This window comes from Bos mutus, unplaced genomic scaffold, assembly GCF_027580195.1.
Source record: "Bos mutus isolate GX-2022 unplaced genomic scaffold, NWIPB_WYAK_1.1 CTG200, whole genome shotgun sequence".
Classification (NCBI taxonomy): Eukaryota; Metazoa; Chordata; class Mammalia; order Artiodactyla; family Bovidae; genus Bos; species Bos mutus.
Window position 1 is genome coordinate 66,841 of NW_027219453.1, and position 24,378 is coordinate 91,218.

At 42.2% G+C, this 24,378-nt stretch overlaps 1 protein-coding gene across 3 annotated transcripts; it reads right to left on the reverse strand.

The window, feature by feature from the left end:
- Nucleotides 1-1,865: 1,865 nt before the first annotated feature.
- TRIM6 (tripartite motif containing 6) lies at nucleotides 1,866-20,645 on the reverse strand. Of its 3 annotated transcripts, none has more exons than XM_070366745.1 (8): nucleotides 20,478-20,612; nucleotides 11,124-11,613; nucleotides 10,539-10,634; nucleotides 9,632-9,862; nucleotides 5,478-5,500; nucleotides 3,275-3,375; nucleotides 2,987-3,013; nucleotides 1,867-2,785 (listed from the first exon to the last, which is right to left on the reverse strand). In XM_070366745.1, exons 2-8 carry the CDS (start codon nucleotides 11,544-11,546, stop codon nucleotides 2,223-2,225), a joined length of 1,464 nt encoding a protein of 487 aa, XP_070222846.1. In that variant the 5' UTR covers nucleotides 11,547-11,613; nucleotides 20,478-20,612; the 3' UTR covers nucleotides 1,867-2,222. The 3 variants fall into 3 exon arrangements, with proteins under 3 accessions (XP_070222847.1, XP_070222846.1, XP_070222845.1); XM_070366744.1 differs by having other exon boundaries at nucleotides 1,868-2,785; nucleotides 20,552-20,645; XM_070366746.1 differs by lacking the exon at nucleotides 2,987-3,013 and having other exon boundaries at nucleotides 1,866-2,785; nucleotides 20,552-20,645.
- Between the last annotated feature and the right edge of the window lie 3,733 nt (nucleotides 20,646-24,378).

A 24,378-nucleotide genomic window follows, 5' to 3' on the forward strand; every position in this document is an offset into this window, starting at 1 on the left:
TGTTTATTTAACCTATATGCAGAGTACATCATGAGAAATGCTGGACTGGAAGAAACACAAGCTGGAATCAAGATTGCCGGGAGAAATATCAATAACCTCAGATATGCAGATGACACCACCTTTATGGCAGAAAGTGAAGAGGAACTAAAAAGCCTCTTGATGAAAGTGAAAAGTGGAGAGTGAAAAAGTTGGCTTAAAGCTCAGCATTCAGAAAACAAAGATCATGGCATCTGGTCCCATCACTTCATGGGAAATAGATGGGGAAACAGTGGAAACAGTGTCAGACTTTATTTTTCTGGGCTCCAAAATCACTGCAGATGGTGACTGCAGCCATGAAATTAAAAGACGTTTACTCCTTGGAAGGAAAGTTATGACCAACCTAGATAGCATATTCAAAAGCAGAGACATTACTTTGCCAACAACGGTCCGTCTAGTCAAGGCTATGGTTTTTCCTGTGGTCATGTATGGATGTGAGAGTTGGACTGTGAAGAAGGCTGAGCGCCGAAGAATTGATGTTTTTGAACTGTGGTGTTGGAGAAGACTCTTGAGAGTCGCTTGGACTGCAAGGAGATCCAACCAGTCCATTCTGAAGATCAGCCCTGGGATTTCTTTGGAAGGAAGATGCTAAAGCTGAAACTCCAGTACTTTGGCCACCTCATGCGAAGAGTTCACTCATTGGAAAAGACTTGGATGCTGGGAGGGATTGGGGGCAAGAGGAGAAGGGGATGACAGAAGATGAGATGGCTGGATGGCATCACTGACTCGATGGACGTTGAGTCTGAGTGAACTCCGGGAGTTGGTGATGGACAGGGAAGCCTGGTGTGCTGCGATTCATGGGGTCGCAAAGAGTTGGACATGACTGAGCGACTGATCTGATCTGATCTGATCCAACTGAACTATTTCACTACTGTGAATGAGTGTGTGGGTATTAAGTCGCTTCAGACATGTCTGACTCTGCGACCCCATGGACGGTATAGCCAGCCAGACTCCTCTGTCCACGGGATTCTCCAGGTAAGAATATTAAGAGTGGCTAGCCATTCCCTTCTCCAGGGAATCTTCCTGACCAAGAGATCAAAGCCAGGTCATCTGCATGGCGGGCAGATTCTTCACCTCTTGAGCCACTTGGGAAGCCCATTATCATTGCTATCTATAATGTGAAAGATACTAAGATATTTAACATTATTTTTTGGAACTGTCTTCAAAATCTTAGTGTACAATTTATATGTATGATACATCTCAATTCAGACAAGTGTTCAAGAGCCACCAGAACCTCTTGGCTACCATAATGGACAGCCAAGCTCTTGATATTCAACTCCTTGATATTTGTTTCCATCCTCACAGCCACCTCATCATAATTTTATAGTTGGCTCAAAAAGCATACATCACCTGTCTACCAAAGGCACTTATTCACAAGCTGTTCATGAACATAAAGAAAAGGAAGTATGGAGAAAGTAGAAGAAATCATTCTCTTCCTAAAAGTGCTTTATATTGATTATTTTCTCTTTACATTTTCCCCACATTCTGGCAGAAAAATCTGTATTGGTTTGGTCATTTTCTTCCTCTCCCCTGTTTTTATTTCAATCCATTTAGAATAATTTTTTTTTCAATTAGTATCTTCGATTTTTAAAATCCACGAAGTTTGTAGTGAAAACTGAAGTTAGAACCTTTCTTTAAATTGAATTTAAAACCACCAAAATTAATGTTTTAGCACTCAATCTTATATACTTACACAAAAAAACACTCAATGGATTTTAGCACTCAGTTCTATATATACTTACACAAGAAACCCAGCAATTTCTATGCTCATATATTGCATTTTATAAAAGCTGACAACAATGTTACAGGAATATAAAGTTACAGGTCAATTTATTTTATAAACAGAGATGAAAACAAAACCTAAACAACGTATGAACAAAAACAAATCCAGTATTGCTTGTGAATAATAATAGTGGTTTATTCCAGAAATTTGTGTTGGTTTTAAAAATGAAAACATATCAATATACTCAGTAACAGAATAAAAATGACATGTAATTATCTCAATAATTATAGACACAATATATGTTGAAAATTTTCCATTCAGTACATAAACTGACATCAGATAGAACTGTTATTTCCTAATACTGCATCAACAAAGAAAAATCTTTACCAAATGGTCAACAGGAAAGAAAGGATAAACTGAGATTCAGGAGAGACTTGGAGTACAGGCTATAAACTCAGAATGTTTAAGAGCTTGGGCGACGCAGAGTCATCGGGAACACACAGTTGCAAGGATTAAAATACGGACAAAGGGTTGTAGGAAAGTAATACTTAGAGAAGGTGTAGATAGGGAAGCCATGGTTGGTGACATTGTAAAAGGAGACTGTGCCAGCATCATAGTCTAAGAACACCCCAACTCGGCGAGGGGGCACTGTCATGGATAAGAGCAGGGAAGTGGATGATTCCTCGTAGGCTCTATATTCATGCTTGTGATGTAATCCAATCACCCAGTACCCACTTTGAGGCTGGTATCGGGAGTAAACATTCCGATTGTTTGCAAACTGGTTGAAAGAGAAAGCAGGTCCCATTGAATCACTGCACACCCCCAGGATCCAGTCAGTCTTCTTGGCTACATCTACCTCCCAGTAATGCTTCCCTGAGGAGAAGTGCTGAGAGCCCAGGACACCACAGCCGTAATGCTCTTCCAGATGAGATCCGGACAGCTGAGCGCCCACAAATCGCACCTGCCTCCGGTTCTTAGACAGGACAAGATTTAAGTTAGCCGTGTGTGGATTCAGGGTCACGTCCACTGTGGGAGAAAAGTACAGCATCAGCAGAGGATGGGTACATGGTCTTATGACTCTGAGAAGAGGAAACACAGATTATGAGTGGGAAGAAATGGAGCTGGGTGGTGGGGGGAATAGCGACACCTCATATCTGAGAGTGTGTGTGGCTATGAGTGGGGAGGATAAGCACACGTCAGCTTAAAGAGGCCACAGTTTCTACTTACCCCAGTAGCTCTGGACATCTGTCAGCTCTGTAACAACAAAGAGTCAATCACACCAGCATTCTCAGGTCTGCTGCCCTCCCTCACCTGGGTGAGGGGAGTGTCAGGGAATTCTCTACGATTGTGAACTGGCCACTTCATTCCCCTTTTAAGTATGAACCGCATCTTCCTCAGCATATTGTGTTGCTCCCTCTGCCACTGTTCCCAAATACCAACCATGCCCTCCATTCTTTTCATTTCCTACTACTACCATGATCCCCCATCCAAACTCTGTTTCCTGAAACTCCTCACCTCTAAACACTCGAAGCATCTTTTTCAGATCTGGAGCTCGAAACATACTCTTCAGCTTCGTGGGGAGAGCCTCTGGCTTCTTCAGGGTCCAGAACTCACTCCTAGAGAGAAAAGACATTATGAAACTCCAACACTGCTAAACTTGGGTGCCTCTAATTCCTGTGTCCCAGGCCCATTGGTGAACTTCAACATTCTTTCCTGAAGAAAATTAGCATCATTCTGCAAAGAGCTCCGGCATAGGAGCCAGAAGACCTGGACTAAAAACTAGCTTCTCACCATATGTGTACATGTTGATAAGATTTTCATGCTTTTTTTAATGACTGTGTAGTACCTATATCTGGGTTTCCCAGGTGCCACTAGTAGTAAAGAATCTGCCTGCCAATGCAGGAGATGCAACAAACACAGGTTTGATTCCTGGGTTGGGAAGATCCCCTGGAGGAGGGCATGGCAACCCGCTCCAGTATTCTTGCTTGGAGAATCCCATGGACAGAGGAGCCTGGCGGGCTACAGTCCATGGGGTTGCACAGAGTTGGACACGACTGAGCATAAAGTCACAAAAATAGTATCTCTATCTGTATCTATATCCATTTATTAATATCTACACCACATCTTTATTCAGTCAACTGTTGAGGAACACTTAGGATGCTTCCACATCTTGGCTATTGTAAACAGTGCTACAATACTGGGGTGCATGTATCTTTTGTACAGACTGGGGAATATGGCCAATATTTTCTAATAACTTTAAATGGAACAATGTATAAAAATATTGACTCACTATGTGGTATACCTTAAACTAATATAGTCTTTTGATTCAACTATAGAACAATTTTTTTTAAAGTTGATAGGATTTATCCCTCAAAGCCTCATTTTGGTTTCTTTGTTTGGTTTGTTGTTTTGTGAAACACAACAATTTTTCCTTCTTTGTCTGCATCCTAGAGACCGAATGCATGCTAAGTCACTAAGTCGTGTCCGACTCTTTGCAACCATGGACTGTAGCCTGCCAGGCTACTCTGTCCGTGGGATTCTCCAGGCAAGAATACTGGAGTGGGTTGCTATTTCTGCCTTAGAGGACCTTCCTGACCCAGGGATTGAATCCACATCTTCTGCACTGGCAGACAGATTCTTTACCTCTTGAGCCACCTGGGAAGCCCAGAGACTGTATAATATTAAATAAAATAATGGCTGGGAAATTTTTTGCTACCTCTAAAAAAGACACAAAATATTTAAAACATCAGTGACTTCTTAGAGAGTCTACAGGTATCTGTGTGGACAGGCAGAACATCAGGACCTGCTATGGGGCTTTCAGAGTTATCAGACAAGGGATTCCCTCTGAAGAGTCTGTGGTTTAGTTCTTAATGTCTTACAGATGCCTAGGGAGAAAGACCTGCAGAACAGTCCCTTAGTCTCTGGGAATGTTATCTCAGTTGGAGAAAGGAAATGTCCTCACCTCCAGACCGAGAGTGAAAACTTCCAAAGGGACAACAGGCTCCACAGGTCACATGTCTGTAGGAGCCTCAAGGTACCAGGTATGTGGGCAACTTTAGGGGTCACCTTGAAGAATGAAATTCTACAGTATGTGATACAGAATATGTTCTTGTTTCAGGGCCAAAGCCACTTTTTTTCAAGACCTCAGTCTATGTTTTTATTGTAACTGAGAAAAATGCTAGTCTGAAGAATACTTGGTAGCAAGGTATGGATTGTTCCAAAGCCAAGAGAGAAAGGGAAACTTAAGCAGAGGTCCCTAGAGCTGATTCCTGAACCCTGAAAAAAAAATGCAAATGGAAAATTTCCCTTTAATAAAGTATATGGGCAAAGAAAATCACTGTGTATTTTTAGAGAGCTATAAAGTACTGGAATCAGGGCTGGAAGCAGGTATACAGAGGTTTGTTCTATCACAAGGTACAAGGTGAGTCAGTGATACTGTAACCCTTGATTAAGGACACCACCATCCTCAATTTGTGACCTACCACAAACCAATTTCTCCTAACATAGAAACCAAGCCATTCCCTTTATTCTGGAGGACCCCAAATTCTCATGCTAAGCAATTCAAGACACCACAGTCCTAAATCTTCCCTGCCTGGTGACTTTTTCCCCTTTCTCATTGACTGTAAGATGACTCTACTACAGGAGCATTCTACCCCTCCTAACAGGGTATAGGAATCTTCTGTCAACCCAAGAGAACCACCTCATGTTCTACACATACCTTTTCGCAACGTCACTCACATCCTAGAAAAGAAAGAGAGAGGTTAAGATAAGGAGTAATAGACCTTGTCCTCTACTACAGCCACATCCATGTCTATCATCCCGCCCTTACCACCCCATGATATGTTGGGGCTAGAGATGATCCAATATGGAGGCCACAAAGCAGAGGTAAGAACTCAAGGCAGACTCTCCCTGAGGCCCTATCCAGGCATATCAGGAAATGATTCAACTCATGCCATGGTGCATTTATTTTTATAAATGTGTGTGTATGTGTGTGATGTTATATATGTGCATCATCTATGAATTGCCAGGCACTGTGCCTGGTCCTAGATGCTCTTACATGACTAAGTCCTAATTTCTGTGATCTAGATGCTTACATTCCGGTTGCTGAGGATACAAGACCTTAAATGCGGCTGGTTCTCAAATCCCACCTCCCCTAACCCTCTAGGTTGCTTTGCTGACTTTGTATTTTTCTTGATTTCAACACACATACCTGTTGATGATGCTCACATTTCTTTTATATACCCCAGTACACAAGCCACAGGCTTCCCTAGTGACTCAGTGGTAAAGAATCTACCTGCCAATGCAGGAGATGCGGGTTCAATCCCCTGGGTCAGGAAGACCCCCTGGGCAAGGAAATGGCAACCCATTCCAGTATTCCTGCCTGGGAAATCCCATGGACAGAGAAGCCTGAAAGGCTATAGTCCATGGGGTCACAAAGAGTCAGATACGACTTAGTGACTAGAACAACATAAGCTACAGGAATCACAATTTCAAGATGTCTGAAAGAAATTTTACTTTTTCTGCAACCATAAAGTCTCCTCTGTTACTTTCCATCTTTTTCAATGACATCAGCATTCAGTCACCAAAGGTAGACAAAGTACTGTCCTAAAAAACTGATATTCACCACAACATCCCATCTTAGACCAAAGTAGTCCATTTCACACCCTTAACTTTTTTTAGCCACTGCTCTTTACTATCATCACCACCACTGCCTGATTCATTTGAGTAGAATTATCTCATGGCCTCTTAATTAATCTTCCTAACTTCTGCTCTATACACTTCAATTCAGTAGAAGAAAAGGCCAATGGTTTGATCTGTGCAATACAAGAATAACTATTTTCATAGTAGTGGAGCTATTTTTGGTTGTATCTTGTAAAAACACAACTCAAACTTGCTTGAATATGTAAAGTGGCAGATGTAGATTCAGGTTTGTAACAATTTTTTTTTTTTGGCCATATCACACTGCATGTGGGATCTTAAGTTCCTTGACCAGGGATTGAACCTGCACCCCCTGCAGTGGAAGCACGGAGTCTTAACCACTGGACTAGTCAGGGGAGTCCCAAGGCTGTATTAATCTTAAGGCATACTTATAATAAGACACTCAAATGATCAAGTCAGGATGCCACTTCATGCCTTTTCCTCTTAGCTTAGCTTTATTCTCAGGGTTCACATTTTGAAAGCCGCAGGTATGTGTCCAGCTGTCAAATCTTCATGGGCAACAATGTTAAACAGATACGAAAAAGAGAAGGAGGAAGTCTGTGATGGGCAAGTTCTGCGAAAATTGACTAAGATAACACTCTCGTTAAAATGACAATTGGCTGTTCTGGGTAGAAGAGTCGAGCAGGGGCCTCAACTATTAAACAAACTGACTATCCATTTGTACTTATGAAGCAATGTTTCCGTTTTGAGGACACTTGTAAAGGGGTTAGAATAAGTGGTGTTAGAAGCAAGCATTAGGGCAACCCAACATCAAAGATGAATAAAAAAGCAAGAAGAATAAGCTAAAAACATGAAATCAGAAGCAGTGAATGAGGAAAAGCTCCAAGAGGTGGAAAATAACTACCCCATGACCCCATGACCTCAATTCGAACTACCCCATGATCCCAATACGAACAGAGGTAGTGGAGGTGATGGAATTCCAGCCGAGTTATTTCAAATCCTAAAAGATGATGCTGTGAAAGTGCTGCACTCAATATGCCAGCAAATTTGGAAAACTCAGCAGTGGCCACAGGACTGTAAAAGGCAGTTTTCATTCTAATCCCAAAGAAACGCAATGCCAAAGAATGCTCAAACTACCACACAACTGTACTCATCTCTCATGCTAGTTAAGTAATACTCAAAATTCTCCAAGCCAGGCTTCAACAGTACATGAACCATGAACTTCCAGATGTTCAAGCTGGATTTAGAATAGGCAGTGGAACCAGAGATCAAATTGCCAACATTCGTTGGATCATAGAAAAAGCAAGAGAGTTCTAGAAGAACATCTACTTCTGCTTTATTGACAATGCCAAAGCCTTTGACTGTGTGGACCACAACAAACTGTGGAAAAATCTGAAAGAGATGGGAATACCAGACCACCTGACCTGCCTCTTGAGAAATCTGTAGGCAGGTCAGGAAGCAACAGTTAGAACTGGACATGGAACAGCAGACTGGTTCCAAATAGGAAAAGGAGTACGTCAAGGCTGTATATTGTCACCCTACTTATTTAACTTACATGCAGAGTACATCATGAGAAATGCTGGGCTGGAAGAAGCACAACCTGGAATCAAGATTGCCAGGAGAAATATCAATAACCTCAGATATGCAGATGACACCGCCATTATGGCAGAAAGTGAAAAAGAACTAAAGAGCCTGTTGATGAAAGTGAAAGAGGAGAGTGAAAAAGTTGGCTTAAAGCTCAACATTCAGAAAACTAAGATCATGGCATCTGGTCCCATCACGTCATGGCAAATAGATAGGGAAACAGTGGAAACAGTGGCTGACTTTATTTTCTTGGGCTCCAAAATCACTGCAGATGGTAACTGCAGTCATGAAATTAAAAGACACTTGCTCCTTGGAAGAAAAGTTATAACCAACCTAGATAGTATATTAAAAAGCAGAGATATTACTTTGCTAACAAAGGTCTGTCTAGTCAGAGCTATGATTTTTCCAGTAGTCATGTATGGATGTGAGCGTTGGACTATAAAGAAAGCTGAGCGCCAAAGAATTGATACTTTTGAACTGTGCTGTTGGAGAAAACCTGAGTCCCTCAGACTGCAAGGAGATTCAACCAGTCCATCCTAAAGGAAATCAGTCCTGAATATTCATTGGAAGGACTGATGCTGAAGCTGAAACTCCAGTACTTTGGCCACCTGACGTGAAGAACTGATTCACTTGAAAAGATCCGGATCCCTGATGCTGGGAAAGATTGAAAGCAGGAAGAGAAGGGGACGACAGAGGATGACATGGTTGGATGGCATCACTGACTCAACGGATGTGAGTTTGAGTAAACTCTGGATGTTGGCGATGGACAGGGAGGCCTGGCGTGCTGGGGTTGCAAAGAGTCAGACACGACTGAGTGACTGTGCTTAACTGAACTGACCCCAGAACTAGGGCCCAAGAATAAGTAAAGAAATGATTACTCTACTAGGAAAGACAGCAATTGGAAAGCAAGAAACCAAACAGAAAATAAGGAATAGCCTGAAGGTTTCAGAATGTCTCAAGGTACATCCTGCTTCAACTTAACAGTCACACTATTCACTCTATGAAGAAATAGCCACTCAGATTTCCACCTCAGTTCAAATCTCTCTATCAGATTTTTGGATTTGACAGCTTGCACCCTCCTAGTCTATATATACACAGAGACCGGAGTTCTTTCTTTGTTCTTCAAAAGCTCTGTTTGAACTTTTATTATAACATTTTCAATGATTCTGTCCTACAGAAGAGAGTCACAGCAAAGAAGAGCTGGTGATTACATAAAAAAATCTCTAAAGTACTTGAGTTTGGTTGTGTATGCCTGTGACTAACCTGGGTGAAAGGAACCTGACCAATCCCAACACAGCATCAGAGGTCAGTAGTACCAAGACTGAGAATTGATGCTATAAAATATCACTCACTATACAAGATCTTTGACATAGTACTGAATTAACTTTTGGACTATCCTTTATACATAGGAAATAAAAATGAGATAATCCCTTAGCATTTGTACTTTTAATTATCCTGTGCTTTATCCATGGATAAATCTTGAACTGTCTAATAGCAAAGAGGCACTGTATGATCAAAGGAAATTTTTTTATTTCCTCCACCAGGATAGGAGTCCCACATCAGAAGGGAAGGAGAGTTATTTTCTCTTGGTCTTGACTCTCAGATCGCAGGCCCCTTTCCTACTCTTACCTGCAGGAGCTCTGTTGCTGACCCCTGACAACGGTGCTCCAGGTCTGAGATGAGCTCTCTCAGGGACTGGCTCTGCTGGACCAGCTCGACCTCAGCTTCTGCTATGATGTTCAACCCTCTCCTTTCCTCCTCCTCCAGCTTCTTCAGCTGTCGCTGTTCCTCTTTGTCCAGGATGCTCCTCAACTGATCAAACTGTTTCTGGATCCTGTGTTTCTCAGGTTCCATCTGATTCTTAAGGAACATGGAAAAGAAAGAGGCTGCTAATCTGCTGAGCTGAGGGTCTCCTGTATAAGGAGCAGAGGGGTGGGGAGGGCAGGCTCCGCACTGGTTTCCTGGAAGGTCTCACTGGGTTGGAGGAACAAATGAGGGAGTAGGCCCTGCAGAACCTGCTCTTTCCTCCTGTTCTCCTTTCAGCTCTTCTCAGACCACTGGCCCCAGGGTGCCTTATCTAGGCTTCTAAGACAGAGACTTTGATTCCTGGGGGTGGTTCAGATTCTAAACATCTTCCCTAGCCGGTCAGGATTAGGCATCAGCCTCCTTTTCCAGTTTTCAACATTGATATAAGAATGACTGGCCTGTGCCTGACCTATTTTTCAAACTTTTGAAACTATAGGACAAGGTCCAGAATCCTTAATTAAGGGCTGCCAATGACTATGGTTATTTTCCCATATGATTGTCTTCAGAAACTTAGATTCCCTTTGATATGTTCATTTCTATTCCCCTTTCTCTCCCCCTTACTCTGCACCAAGAACAATACGCTTGTTTGGAAGGCTTGCAGTGAAGAACTGGGCAAAAGGAAGCTTATCTAGCCAAACTGGGGAACAGATAAAACCAGGTCTCCTTTGCCCTCAGCTCCCATGCCCTGGCTTGATTTCTGCTCCAGGACACCTTAAGAAGAATCTCTTACCTTCCAGGATATCCTCTTCTCTCTGATAACAGCTGCTAATTTCTCGGCTTCCTGCTGCTCTTGCCTCAGCTTCTTCAGAGACTCCTGGAACTTCTCCTGGAAGAAACACATCAAGTCAAGCAGGGTCAAGTGTCAAACTGTTTCAGTGCCAAGACATGGAAAGAATGGGGGAGAGATTATGCTGACCTCAGGAGATGCCAGCCCTAGAATGAAAAACTGAGAAGGTCAAAGTTACCTTTTACAAACAAGGGATGGAAACCAGTGAGAATAGGCACTTTCTGTTTTCTGCGGGGGAACCACCTGACCATGAATCACTTTAAGTTCTTTGCTCTCACTGCCAATATATCCCCTGCACTCAACCTGTGTAGCCCCCAGCTGGCCTTCAGCAGCAGTCTCTACTCATGCAGAGCCGATCGTGGTAAGCAAGACAGAGACGGTCTCTGCTCTTGGTCAGAAGGGCTTTTTCTAGGTTCACCCTCTAGGTAAATGGGAGGACTACAAAGAAATTAGATTAGAGCATAAAGAAAAGTTAAAATCTACCCAGCAGTCTGTTCCTGCCTGTCTTCCCTCCACCTGGGCACCCACCTGGTACTCCTGGGCTATCTCCTCCATGAGGAATGTGTGGTGACCACGGTGCTCCTGAGACCGCTCGCAAAGCCAGCAAATGAGCTTCCCATCCTCCTCACAGAAAAGCTGGAGTTTCTCTCCATGGTGCGCACAAAGAATCACCTTCAGCTGCTTCCCTGAGCCCAACACCACCTCCCTGAGCCTCTCGGCTATGTTGGCCAGGTGCCGATTGGGCCGCAGGTTCCCAAGCCAGTAGCTGGTCTGGCACACAGGACACCTGCTCTGCCCCTCCTGGCCAGGCATGGACTCCTTGTTGTCTGCAGTGATGCAGGCTTGGCAGAAGCTGTGTCCACAGTCTATGCTCAGGGGTTCAGTCAGGAGCTCCAGGCAGATGGGGCAGGTCACTTCATCTTGGATGTCCACCAGGACTGCTGAAGTCATTGTAGCCACTTTCCTGGCCTCTGCCTGCCCAGCCCTGACTTCTAAGGTGCTTCTTGTGTTTGGAATCCTGGGTAGATGGGCAAACAAAAAAGGATTTGGGGTAAGAAATGAGGGAGACAAAGGGAGGCTGACTGTTCTGGATAAAGAGGTCAAGCACTGGGGTAATGGGAACTTCTCATTCTAACTTCAAACATGTTCTTTGCCCCTGCCTCACATTCGACATCAATTTGTACCCTCATTATAGCAATAAAACAATTTCCTTTTACTCACTGGATAAAGGGACAATGAGATCCTGGAGAGAAGTGGCTTTTGGGTGAGTCTGTTTAACCTTTTCTCAGCCCACAAACACACATCCTCAATGTTCCAAGCACCAGAACATGCTGCTCCCTCAGGATGTTTGTACTTGCTGTTCCTACTGCAAGGAAGCCCCTTCACCCTGGTATCCACATGACTCTCTGACTTCCTTCAACTTTCTCCCTACATGTTTCCTTACCAGAAGGGTTTCCTCTGCCAAGCCTAGCTAAGGCACAGCCACCCACACCATCACTTTCCATATACTCAATGACTTTATTTTTCTTTTTATCACCACCTAACACATTTCTTTTGGGGGGCTTCCCTTGTGGCTCAGTGATAAAGAACCTGCCTGCCAATGAAGGAGATTCAAGTTCCTGGGTCAGGAAGATCCCCTGGAGAAGGAAATGGCAACCCCCTTCAGTGTTCTTGCCTGGAAATCCCATGGACAGAGGAGTCTGGTGGGTTATAGTTCATGAGGTCACAAAGAATCAGACATGACTAAGCAACGCTTTAATTGTCTGAATCCTCCCACTGGAATATAAGCTCCATGAGATCAGAGACTGTTTTCTTATTACTGAATGAGTTCAGTGCCTGACACACAGGTCCTCAACTTTCTTTTTTTTTTTGGTCCTCAACTTTCGATGAAGAAAACCAGAACCTCCTCATCTCTCCATAGATGATTAGATCTTTCTCAGTAGCTTCTTCACCTCTCTTTGCCATCATGCTGGCATGGCTCTCCAGGATTTAATCTCCAAATTCAAAGGTTATCATTTATTGGGAAGACACAACCACCTTCTAACAGAGCTTTACATAGAGCCCTTTCATCTCTCACGGTCACTTTCCCAGAAAAACCCAAAGAAATTACAATGACCACAATAAGATGATGTCATATCTTTACAACCAACACTTTTATAACCAGCTGTGATTTCAAAACCATATTCCCCTGCTTTATACCTTATAGGAAAACTATGAATAAATTATTTTTGGCCTTTTGATAAACAGAGAACCTAAGTGACTTTATAAAAATCACACAGCTTATAAAGCACAGAGCCGGCAACACTTCTCATGTCGAGTCCTAGTTCAAAGCTCCATCCTCAATCTTGTAACTTTAACCCCAAAGAAGGTGTGTGTGTGTGTTAGCACTTAGTTATGTCCGACTCTTTGCGACCCCATGGACTGTAGCCTGCCAGGCTCTTTTGTTCATGGACTTCTCCAGGCAAGAATACTGGAGTGGATTGCCATTGCCTTCTCTAGGAAAGATGGTGTTCAGTTCAGTTTAGTCGCTCAGTCGTGTCCAACTCTTTGCGACCCCATGGACTGCAAAGATGGTCTTAAGGGTGCTCATAGTCTGGCATTGACCTGGTGCTTTTGAGAAAAGACTTTACCAGGCCTGTCCAAAACTCTAGCAGGAGGCTTATGGGGCCCATGTGAATGGGAGAGGAAGAGACAGGTGGGCAGTTGAGGTCACACATGGTTTAGGGATAGGATAATTCATTGAGAGCAGACCTAGGCAGAAGCATGCAGGTGGGGTGTTTGGGACAGAAGTCTTATAGCATTTGGGGAAAGTATTTCAGAATCACTAATAGGAGAAAAAGATAAAAATGGAGGAAAAAGAGGAATGAAGAATTGATACCTTTAATAACATGGATGAGCTGTGAAAACATGCTAAGTGAGTAAAACCAAATACAAAAGATCACATATTATAGAACTCTTTTTATAAGCAATGTCTAGGACTTCCTTGGTTGCACAGTAGATGAGAATCCACCTGACAATGCAGGAGACACAGGTTTGATCCCTGGTCCAGGAAGATTATACATGCAGCGGAGCAAAGTCCATGTGCTACAACTGCTGAGCCTGTGCCCTAGAGATCACGTGCCACAACTGAGCTTGTATGCTGCAAGTACCAAAGCCCATGCACCTAAGAGCCTGTGCTCAGCAACAAGAGAAGTCACCACAATGAGAAGCCACAATGAGAGGCACACCAAAATGAAGAGTAACCCTCACTTGCTGCAACTAGAGAAAGCCCATGCAAAAGCAATGAAGACCCAATGCAGCATAAATAAATAAAAGTTAAAAATAATCTGGAGTAGGTAAATGTACAGACACACAAAGTAGATTAGTGGCTGCCAAGAGTTGGTGGGACGGGGACTAGAGAAGGACTACTGATGCATTTGGAATCACTTCGGGGGGGTGATGAAAATATTCTGGAATTAGACAGTGGCGCTAGTGAACACCTTTGTGATTTAAAAAACAACAACAACCTTATTTGTATACCTTGAAAGGGTGAATTTTATGGTATATGAACTATATCTCAATTTAAAAAAATCATATGACAGGAAAAAAAAAGAGGGAGAGGCTATCTTGTGACTTCTGGTTCAGAGCTCTCCCAACTCCACAGCTTTTACACAAGGCAGCCATGGGAAAAGACCTGAGTCAAGCACGGTGCTGTAGCTGATATGGGGAGATAGGGATGACTGAAATAAATCCCGTACAAGGAAGTGTACCACTCAGACTGTGAGCAGGAAACATAACCTCTTTTGAACACATAGCAAAGACAATCATTATTAATGCAAGCAAGTATGTACCCATGAAGGGACAGTGGAAAACAAAAAATAATCACAGAGACCATTTTCTGATTGCTTTTTATGTGAGAGGCAATGGCTGAACTTTTTATAGGCATTATATAATCTAATCCCATAATAACTCAATCAGATAAATGTAGTAACACTTTTTTTTTTTTTTTTTACAAATGTGAAAAGTGAACTTCTTAAAAAGATAGTCAATTACCAAAGGTCTCGGAATGAATAACTGATGAAGCAAAGGTTATAATCTAGTTTTATGCAAATCCAAACCTCAGTTGTTGTCTGGTCCTTAAAAGAAGAGAATGTTTCCTTTATGCACCCCCACCCCCAAGCATTACCTGCCAAGGCACTCAGATCACAAAGCTGCTCAGCTTGTTTCTACCCACTCCTGACTGGTGCTTGTCTCATTTTTCAGCTGTACTGATTCAGCATGATAGCTCCATTCTTCTGATGTCTGAAAGCATCCTACAGCACTTCCTAAGCTATCTGCAGGCTCCTTCTCCAGCCCTGCTCTGCTTCATTCCTCACGGCACATCCCTGGGACTCCATGCTTCCCTTTCCCTGACAGTATGAGATGAGAAGAGAAGGCACTGCCAACTCGGGTAACACAGATGCAGCTCTGAATCCTGAATTTGTCTGTCTCTGGTTCTGGAACACTGGGGTAATTCCTGATCTGAGAGGTGATTTTGTGAATTGCTGATGACAAGTCCTCCCTTATAGCACACTTGTCATAAATTACCTGAGCCTGTGTAGAAGAGTCTCAGTAAAAACTGGCTGTCACTACATTTATACCACCATTGCCTGCCAATCCCTTAGTGGTCTGCCCTATTACCATGATGAAAAGAGCCTCTTTCATATTTTTACCAGGAACAGGGATACAGCAAAATCTGATGAATGGATAGCTCTATATAAAATATATATTTTTTTATATATATATATGTATTATTTTATTTATTTACTTTTTGCTGGGCCTTTTCCCCTCTTACAGTTTTATTGAAATATAATTGGAATAAAGTACTGTGTACATTAAAGACATAATGATTTGAGTGACATTATAAAATGTTTACCACAAGTTGAGTGAACATCCATCATAAAAGAATAGATGAAGGAAAAAATATTTTTTCTTTGTGATTCGTAGGATTCACTTAAGAACTTTCTTATGTAACATATAGCAGTGTTAATCACGTTAATCATGAATGCATCATTTTCTTACCCCTTTCATATCTTCCTCCTACTTTCGGACCTAGGGGGAAAAAATCCACTATCTCAAGTCATTTACAAGATTTAATAAGATGGCATTTAAGGACAAGGTGAGAAAGCTGGACCTGGCCTAGTCTTTTTTCCATGGCTCACATAAGGGTTAGTTAGGGAAGCTAGTAGCTTCTCTGATGAGACAACTCAAGATATTGAAACTGACCCTAACTTTATTTTTTGTCTGTGCTTAATTAATATAGATGTCCTCATTGAAAAATATCTTCTCATTCTTGAAAGTTTTCAGTCATTAAATTATATTAGTGTTGTCTTAAATCACATAATTTTAAAGAAATTTAAAAGTATTTATTTATAGTGTTCCAGCATTGAATCACGGAGAAGGCAATGGCAACCCACTCCAGTACTCTTGCCTGGAAAATCCCATGGATGGAGGGGCCTGGTAGGCTGCAGTCCATGGGGTCGCTAGGAGTCGGATACGACTGAAGCAACTTAGCAGCAGCAGCAGCATTGAATCACTCATTGGAAACCACATGTTCCACTTGCCTATATAGGAATGGGCCTAGGAGTCTAGTTTGGGTCACCAAAGAAGAGCCAGCTGACAAAGACACTGCCTACTTGAAGGTACACTACCTCTGATTCCAGCTGTGACCCTCATGTACAAGGTAGGCCATAGCGTGACTTGAGTGCAGATATAATTCTATGTTTCTTAACTGGCCCCCAGCAAAGGTGGATGTATACTGTGTACAACATGCTCAGTGTGGGCAAAATTTAAGAAAACAAAATCTGTTAGCTAGGCAGCAGCAGGGAACTGATGGAGTTAAACCAAGGTATGCATTGTTTTGCAGAAACCATTGCAAAAAGATGCAAAAAGTTTCAAATACCAGATGTTTCACAAAGGTTACAGTGCATTCCAATCAACAAGATAACCACAGTGTGAGCAAACCACCAAGCACCTGTTTGCTCGCCATTTTTGGCAAGCTAGAGAAACCCATACTACATGGAAGATCAAGCCTGCCATTTCATGAATAGCCATGCACCCCAGACACAAAACTTCCCTGATCCTGCTGTTCAGAAAGACAGTTTTTGAGAGCTTCTCCCTGTCTCCTTACTTGTCGCAAGTAAGAAACACTTCTACTTTAATCAGTAGTTGGTGGTTCATTGGCTATGCACCCCAACTGATGGACCCACTGAATCTGGTGACAGGTCCTGTAATTGACATCAATTTTCCCCTCTTGAGAGTGTAATAAGATTAAAAAAATATCAAGTTGCCTACCAGTAACAAGCCCTTACAGAAGTGCCTGAGAAAGTGCTCCAGACCAAGAAAACAATCTGTGAGATAAGTAAGGTGAGTACAAGGCATTGCTAGAGATCTAGTGAGCTAAAACCATGACCTCAGTGCATATTACTAGACAATAAAATGGGCGTACTGATATATACAACAAAATAAATCTCAAAAGAATTATGCAAAATGAAAGAAACTAGACAGCAAGGATAAGGTGCTGTATGATTTCATTTATATGAAATCCTAAAAACGACAAAAAAGTCTACTATTTGAGAACAGACTAGTGGATACCAGGGCCCGGGGCTGCCAGAAGGGGATAAATTACAAAGGGACACAAAAAAGTATGGAGGATGATGGAAATCCCCTATGTATATCATGACTGTGTTGTTTGGACAACTATATATGGTCAAACCTGATGGAATTGTAGGCTTATTAAAACTGCCAACTTATTAAATGTAAATGACAACTCAGTAGAGCTAACAAAAAATAGAAGAAATGCAATGAGAAAAACTGAGGCTTAATTTTCCGATCTTCTGAACACAAGTTAGAAATGTGTTGTCAAGCACGGTAGCCACATGTGGCTCCTGAGCACTTGAGATGTGGCTAATTGGAAATAAGATGTATAGCCACATCTCAAGTGCTCAGGAGCCACATGTGGCTACCATGCTTGACAATACATTTCTAACTTGTGTTCAGAAGATCGGAAAATTAGGCATCCAGTCCCACCACTTCATGGGAAATAGATGGGGAAACAGTGGGAACAGTGCCAGACTTTATTTTTCTGGGCTCCAAAATCACTGCAGATGGTGACTGCAGCCATGAAATTAAAAGATGCTTACTCCTTGGAAGGAAAGTTATGACCAACCTAGATAGCATATTCAAAAGCAGAGACATTACTTTGCCAACAAAGGTTCGTCTAGTCAAGGCTATGGTTTTTCCTGTGGTCATGTATGGATGTGAGAGTTGGACTGTGAAGAAAGCTGACCGCCGAAGAATTGATGCTTTTTTTTGAATTGATGCTTTTGAACTGTGGTGTTGGAGAAGACTCTTGAGAGTCCCTTGGACTGCAAGGGGATCCAACCAGTCCATTCTGAAGGAGATCAGCTCAGGGATTTCTTTGGAAGGAATGATGCTAAAGCTAAAACTCCAGTACTTTGGCCACCTCATGCGAAGAGTTGACTCATTGGAAAAGACTCGGATGCTGGGAGGGATTGGGGGCAGGAGGAGAAGGAGACGACAGAGGATGAGATGGCTGGATGGCATGACTGACTCGATGGACGTGAGTCTGAGTGAACTCTGGGAGTTGGTGATGGACAGGGAGGCCTGGCGTGCTGCGATTCATGGGGTTGCAAAGAGTCGGACACGACTGAGCATCTGATCTGATCTGATGTGAAGTATAAAATACACACTGAAGATATGGTAAGAAGCAAATAATCTGGTAAGAAAGATTTGGTAAGAAAAATAATCTAAAACATTTCATTAATGGATTTTAAAATATTGATTACATTGTTTAAATATATTTGGGGAGCATGAAGTTAAATATATTAAAATAGTTTCTTCTAATGTTTTAATGAATCCAATAGAAAAATTTAAATTATATATGTGGCCCTATAATTCTATATAACTTTTCCATCTAATGCTCTACTTGAGATATTCAAGGCAGAGTAAGATTCTTGAACAGAAAAGATTATGTAAGAGTTGATGTCTCTTGTTATGAAGTTGAACCTGGGGAATGGAAGAAAACAGACTCAGCTAACATTCAGTTATAAGGGTTTGCGTGAGCCCCGCCCACATCCCATTAGGCGCTTCACCAATGGCTACTGCTCAATGCAGCCCAAATGACACAAGAAAAGCCAACAGAGTCCCATGTCTCAAGAGCTGTGTGGGTGGCAGAAAAATGAGTCCCGCTGTGTGAGAGCAGATACCAGAGCCTAAGGGGAAGAGCTCTGAAGATCAAATTAGCAAATGAAAGTCCTACAGTCCGGTCCAGCTCTTTAGGACCCCATGAACTGTAGCTTGCCAGGCTCCTCTGTCCGTGAGAATTCTCCAGGCAAGAATAATGGAGTGGATTGCCATGCCCTCCACCAGGGGATTTTCCCGACCCAGGGATCGAACCTGCATCTCTTGTGTCTCTCCTGTATTGACAGGGGGTTCTTCACCACTAGCAACACCTGGGAAGCCCAAATTAGCAAATGAAAGAAGCCAAATCCAGGACTGGGTGGAACCAATTACATCAGAAGCAGCCTCCAGAAAATGGTAAAGTGGTCTGCTAACTTGCCTCACTGGAATCCAGAATTTCTGGGCCTCAGAGAGACCAATTCAGTATCTGCGTTTGTATAAGATCTCAGGCGATTCGTATGCACATTAACTCCTCAGAAGCTCTGCTTTCCTCCCAGGTAATTGCAATTTAGGGTGCAAAATAGAAAGGGGTGACGGTGGGTGGGGAATGGCAGAGAATGAACTGATACTTAGATCTGAAACATCTTTTAGAATGAAAGCTCACAACTCGATATTAAAACGGCTTTCAGAGTAAAAGTCAGTAAATCGGTATTCTTTCCAAAATTTTGATTTCATACTTTTCTAAGGTAGGCATTGAGTTTGATTAATATTTTGAGTATTTACGATTTTTTCAGGCGCTCTCCTGTTTAAACTTCTGCCTCACTTAAACCTCACCAAAACTCTAGAATGTAAATATGACGCTGTTCATTACATAGATAGAAGAAGCTGAAGCTGAAGCAACAGGTAGGAGGCACACAGGCTGGGTCTAAGTGTCCAAGACCGACGCTGAGCCCAGGCACGCTGGCCACAGCTGCTATGCTCCTAACCACACATTTTTGTCTTCATCGACAGATTAAACGCTGTCTCTAATCTCGCTGAGCTCATTCACAGTGAGGATGAGAAAGAAAGTATCTGTATCATGAGCCCCACAAGGAAGGGACCCCATTTCTTATACCGCCCTGTCACTTCAAGTGACAGTAAGTGGTCCAGCCACAGAGGGCAGATATCTCCGCGTGAAGGGCACGTAGAGGCTTCAGAGAGTCAAGGCAAACGAAAGGTTTTTAAAATAGTCTCTGAAGAACAGACTACTCTCGAAAAGGTCTTTTTTCCTGAGCTCGGTGGGGCGCCGCCCTGCCCGCTATGGGGAAATTGCACGCAGCCCGCAGGTCAGACTAAGCGCGTCCCGAAGGCTCATCCCCCAGCTCCCTCTGGGAGGAGTCAGGGCCTCAGGGGTGGAGGGGTGGGGGGTGGGGGCAGGATAAACCGTGCTCACTTCCTGGAGCAGTAAAGTTGAAGATGGGGGGATGGGCTGCTGACCTCTGGATCCAAGCCAGTCCCCAGGTCGGCCGTTATTTCCTAACGTCATTCCCTAACAGGACTTTCAGAGGTGACTCCCCGACATCCTTTAGCTTCCAGAATCAGGGTTTCATTATCACCACCTTTACACAGGCGACTCCCAGCTCCAAAGGTGTGTCTTCCTCACTCCCTTCCTGAACTTGAGTCATCTCAAAACTGCAGAGGTCTCCCTCACTCGGCCTCCACCCGCGAACACCCCCAACCAACCTGTAGGACGGGTCAAACTCTGAACACTAGTGGGGACAGCGGCGGCTGGCCAGAAAATGGACTCGCTCACCAACCTGCAATCTGTGACTTGGATCAGAGCCGAGGATTTACAGCTGCCGCCGCCGCCACCGAGGCAGAAAGGCTCAGGGGGAAAGGGGCGGGGGCGGGGCCGGGGGGAGGAGATGCTGCTGATTTGTCCAGCGCCGCGTTGGGTCCTGCGCTCCAAGGCCGCATCCAGCTTCAAGAAGGCGGTTCCGCTTACCGGTTGAACCGCAAATGGTGAGGCCTCGGCCACCCTGAAGGCCAGGGATGGTACTTGTAGATTGTCTTCAGTTTGGCTTTCCGACCTCATGTCAGGGTTAGGATACGCATACCTGTACTCCATATTAAAATATCAATTAAAATGTCTGAATAAAAGTATTTATAAAGTTATACGAATAAGGAAAGGTAACAATTTGGCATTATAATGGCATGCTTTGCAAAAAGATCATTAAAGTTTATCAATTTAAAATTACAAATATAGTTGGAACTTGTATTACAGATATAACTTTGTATCTAATTTTAATTGATATAACTGAGAGACTAAATGTTTCTTAAGTCCTCAGGAATACAAGCAAGCTTTATGAAGCTTCGGGAACTTCAACTGTAGGGGTTTGATAGCACAGCAATTCTGAGAAGAAAAAAAAGGTTAAACTTTCTGCCCCAAGGAAACTGACTTGGTCTGGGAAGGCAGTTAGGGGAAGGAGGGCCTGGACCTATGAGGGTGTCCGGATAAAAGTCAGAGCAGAGGGCTCTGTGATTCAACATAATATTTTCTAGGTTCATCCATGTTGTATCTTGTATGAGTATTTTGTTCCTTTGACGCCTGAGTAATACTCTGTTGGATGGGTTTTTCACATTTTGTTCATCAGTTTTTAGACATTTGGATTGTTTTTACTTTTTGGCTGTTCTGAATAATGTGTCTATGAATTTTCTTGTACAAATTTTTTTTTTTAAAATAAACATAGGCTTTTTATTTCTCTTGGGTATACACCTAAGAATAGAATTGCTGGATCATGTATTTACTTTTGTGAAGAAATTCTGGGCTGTTTCCCAAAGTGATTGTAATATTTTGCATTCCCACCAGCTTTGTAAGAAAGGTTTCAGTTTCTCCACATCTTTGCCTGTACTTGTTATTATGTTTTGTTTTCTCTTATAATAACGTGTGAAGTGCTATCTCATCATTATTTTAATTTGCATTTCCCTAAGGACTAATAGTGTTTATCATCGTTTCATACACTTTACTATCTGTGTACCTTTTTTGAGAAATGTCTATTCATGTCCTTGATCCTTTTTTTAATTGGGTTATTTGTCTTTTTCTGAGATTTTCATATATTCTAAATACAAGTCTTTATGAGTTCTGTGATTTGTAAATATCCTCTACCATTCTAAGGGTAGTCTTTTCATTTTCTTGATTGCATCCTTTGAGGATTAGATTTTTAATTTTGATGAAGTCCATTTTTTTGTCACTTGTACTTTTGATGTCATGTCTATGAAGTTTTTGCCTAACCCAAAGTCATGAAGACTTTCTCCTATATTTTTTTCTAAAGATTTTATAATTTAACTCTTACACTTAGAGCTATGAGCTATTTTAAGTTCATTTTTACTGTGTGAGATAGAGGTTCTGTTTTATTCTTTTGAGTGTGGATAGCCTGTTGTCTCAGGAACATATTCTTTCCTCATTGAATTGTCTTGACATTGTTGGGAAATCATTAAGGAGTTTTGTGTGTGTATGTGTGTGTGAAAGAGAGAGAGATGGTAGGGTGTAGTTGGGAATGAAATATTTTCAGTGTCTAAATGTTATGTAAGAAAAGATCACCTGGCAGCACTGATCAGGTTGAAGAGGTCTGGAGGTGACAGACAATGCCTAAATCCAGGGAAAATAAATGTCTAATTATTGCTTTAATTTGGAGGAAAATTGCTGAACTAGATTCTACTGAGTATAGATAGAAGACAATGAATTTGTTAATAATTGGTTTTCTCTTCCTGAAATTGATGACAAAGTGTAGGTGGAAATTAAGGATAAGTGAATCATGACATATAGCCAGATCTTTTGCTCTGTTAATGACATCTATTCAGAAGAAAAGGTAAAATTAAGAGATAAAAAATACGAGTAAGAAGAGAAATGTGAGCTGATATTCAAAGGAGCCCACTGAAGAAACATATTTCCAGGGAAAGTATCTTGAAGGAACAGAGCAAAAAGCCAAAAAGATAGTTCAAGAGAGCCTTGTTATTAAAGAAGACCAGTATCTAGCAAGGAATAGATTCAAAAGAAGGATGATATCTAGCTCAGGAATTAACTCAAAATTCATTTCATCAAAAGGTTTTTTTAAAACGTGAGGATTAATAAACCAAAGAGTTTATAACATTCCATTAAATACAACTTGCGTTTTCTTTTTCTGAATTGTTTTTCTTTTGAGAATAGCTATTCCAGAATTTCAAGGTAGAAGTTACACTGCTGCTTTTAGAATGTCTATCTTTCAAGTTCTCCTAACAAGTTTTCCTTGATCTTTCTTATTTCCTTCACTCTATTCCACATTTTTGAATCCCTACTTTATTCAAGCCCAATCCACTCACCCCCACCCCTTAAAAAGATATCTTCATGTGACTATAGATTTGATTTTTACACTTGAAATACAATTTATCACAGAGAAGTTAGTGAAAGGTGAAATATCTGCTTTACAAAGAAACTCTGAGACCCCCGATTTACATCGTTTGCCTAAAATTAACTGGCAGATCAGGTAATGAATAGCTGTTGTCCTGTAACGTATCTGCTCATCTATTTCCTATTGGGTGTGTGTGCTAAGTCCCTTCAGTTGTGTCTGACTTTTTGCAGCCCTATGTAGGCACTGTAGCACATGAGGGTTCTCTGTCCATGGGATTTTCCAGGCAAGAATACTGGAGTGGGTTGCCATGCTCTCCTCCAGGGGATCTTCCCAACCCAGGGATCAAACCCGTCTCTTATGTCTCCTGCATTGGCAGGCAGATTCTTTACCACTAGCACCACCTGGGAAGCCCGATTAATCTATTCCATGGGGTTTGATTTTATTCTCTCACAGGCAATGGAAAATTCAGTTATTTGTATTTTGGATAGATCCGAGGGTGGCTGGATAGCTGGGGACTTGGAAATGCCCAATGCTGAAATCAAGGAGATCAATGACTATTGAAACAGTCCAGATGAAACTAAAGCAGTAGAGTGAAAATATGAAGGAACTGATAAAACAAGTTGCTAAGATGGAATGATTAGGCCCACTAACGGCAGCATATTGGAGGAAGGCAGAAGGAGGAATCTGAAACTGATGTTTTCTATTTAAAATTTTTGTTGAAATATAGTTAATTTACAATGCTGTGTTTCAGATGTACAGCAAAGTGATTCAGCTATATATATATATATATATGCTGTGCTGTGCTTAGTCTCTCAATCATGTCCAACTCTTTGCAACCCCATAGACTGTAGCCCACTAGGCTCCCATGTACATGAGGATTCTCCAGGAAAGAATACTGGAGAGGGTTGCCATGCCCTTCTCCAGGGGATCTTCCCAGTCCAGGGATCAAACCCAGGTCTCCTGCATTGCAGGCGGATTCTTTACCGTCTGAGCCACCAGGGAAGCCCATATATATAAATATACAGACAACACATATGTATGTTTTATGTATATATTCTTTTTTTACATTCCCCTCCATTATAGGTTATTACAAGATATTTAGTGTGGTTCCCTGTTGGTCCTTGTTGGTTACCTATTATATATACAGTGCTGCTGCTGCTGCTGCTGCTAAGTCGCTTCAGTCGTGTCCAACTCTGTGCAACCCCATAGACGGCAGCCCACCAGGCTCAGCCGTCCCTGGGATTCTCCAGGCAAGA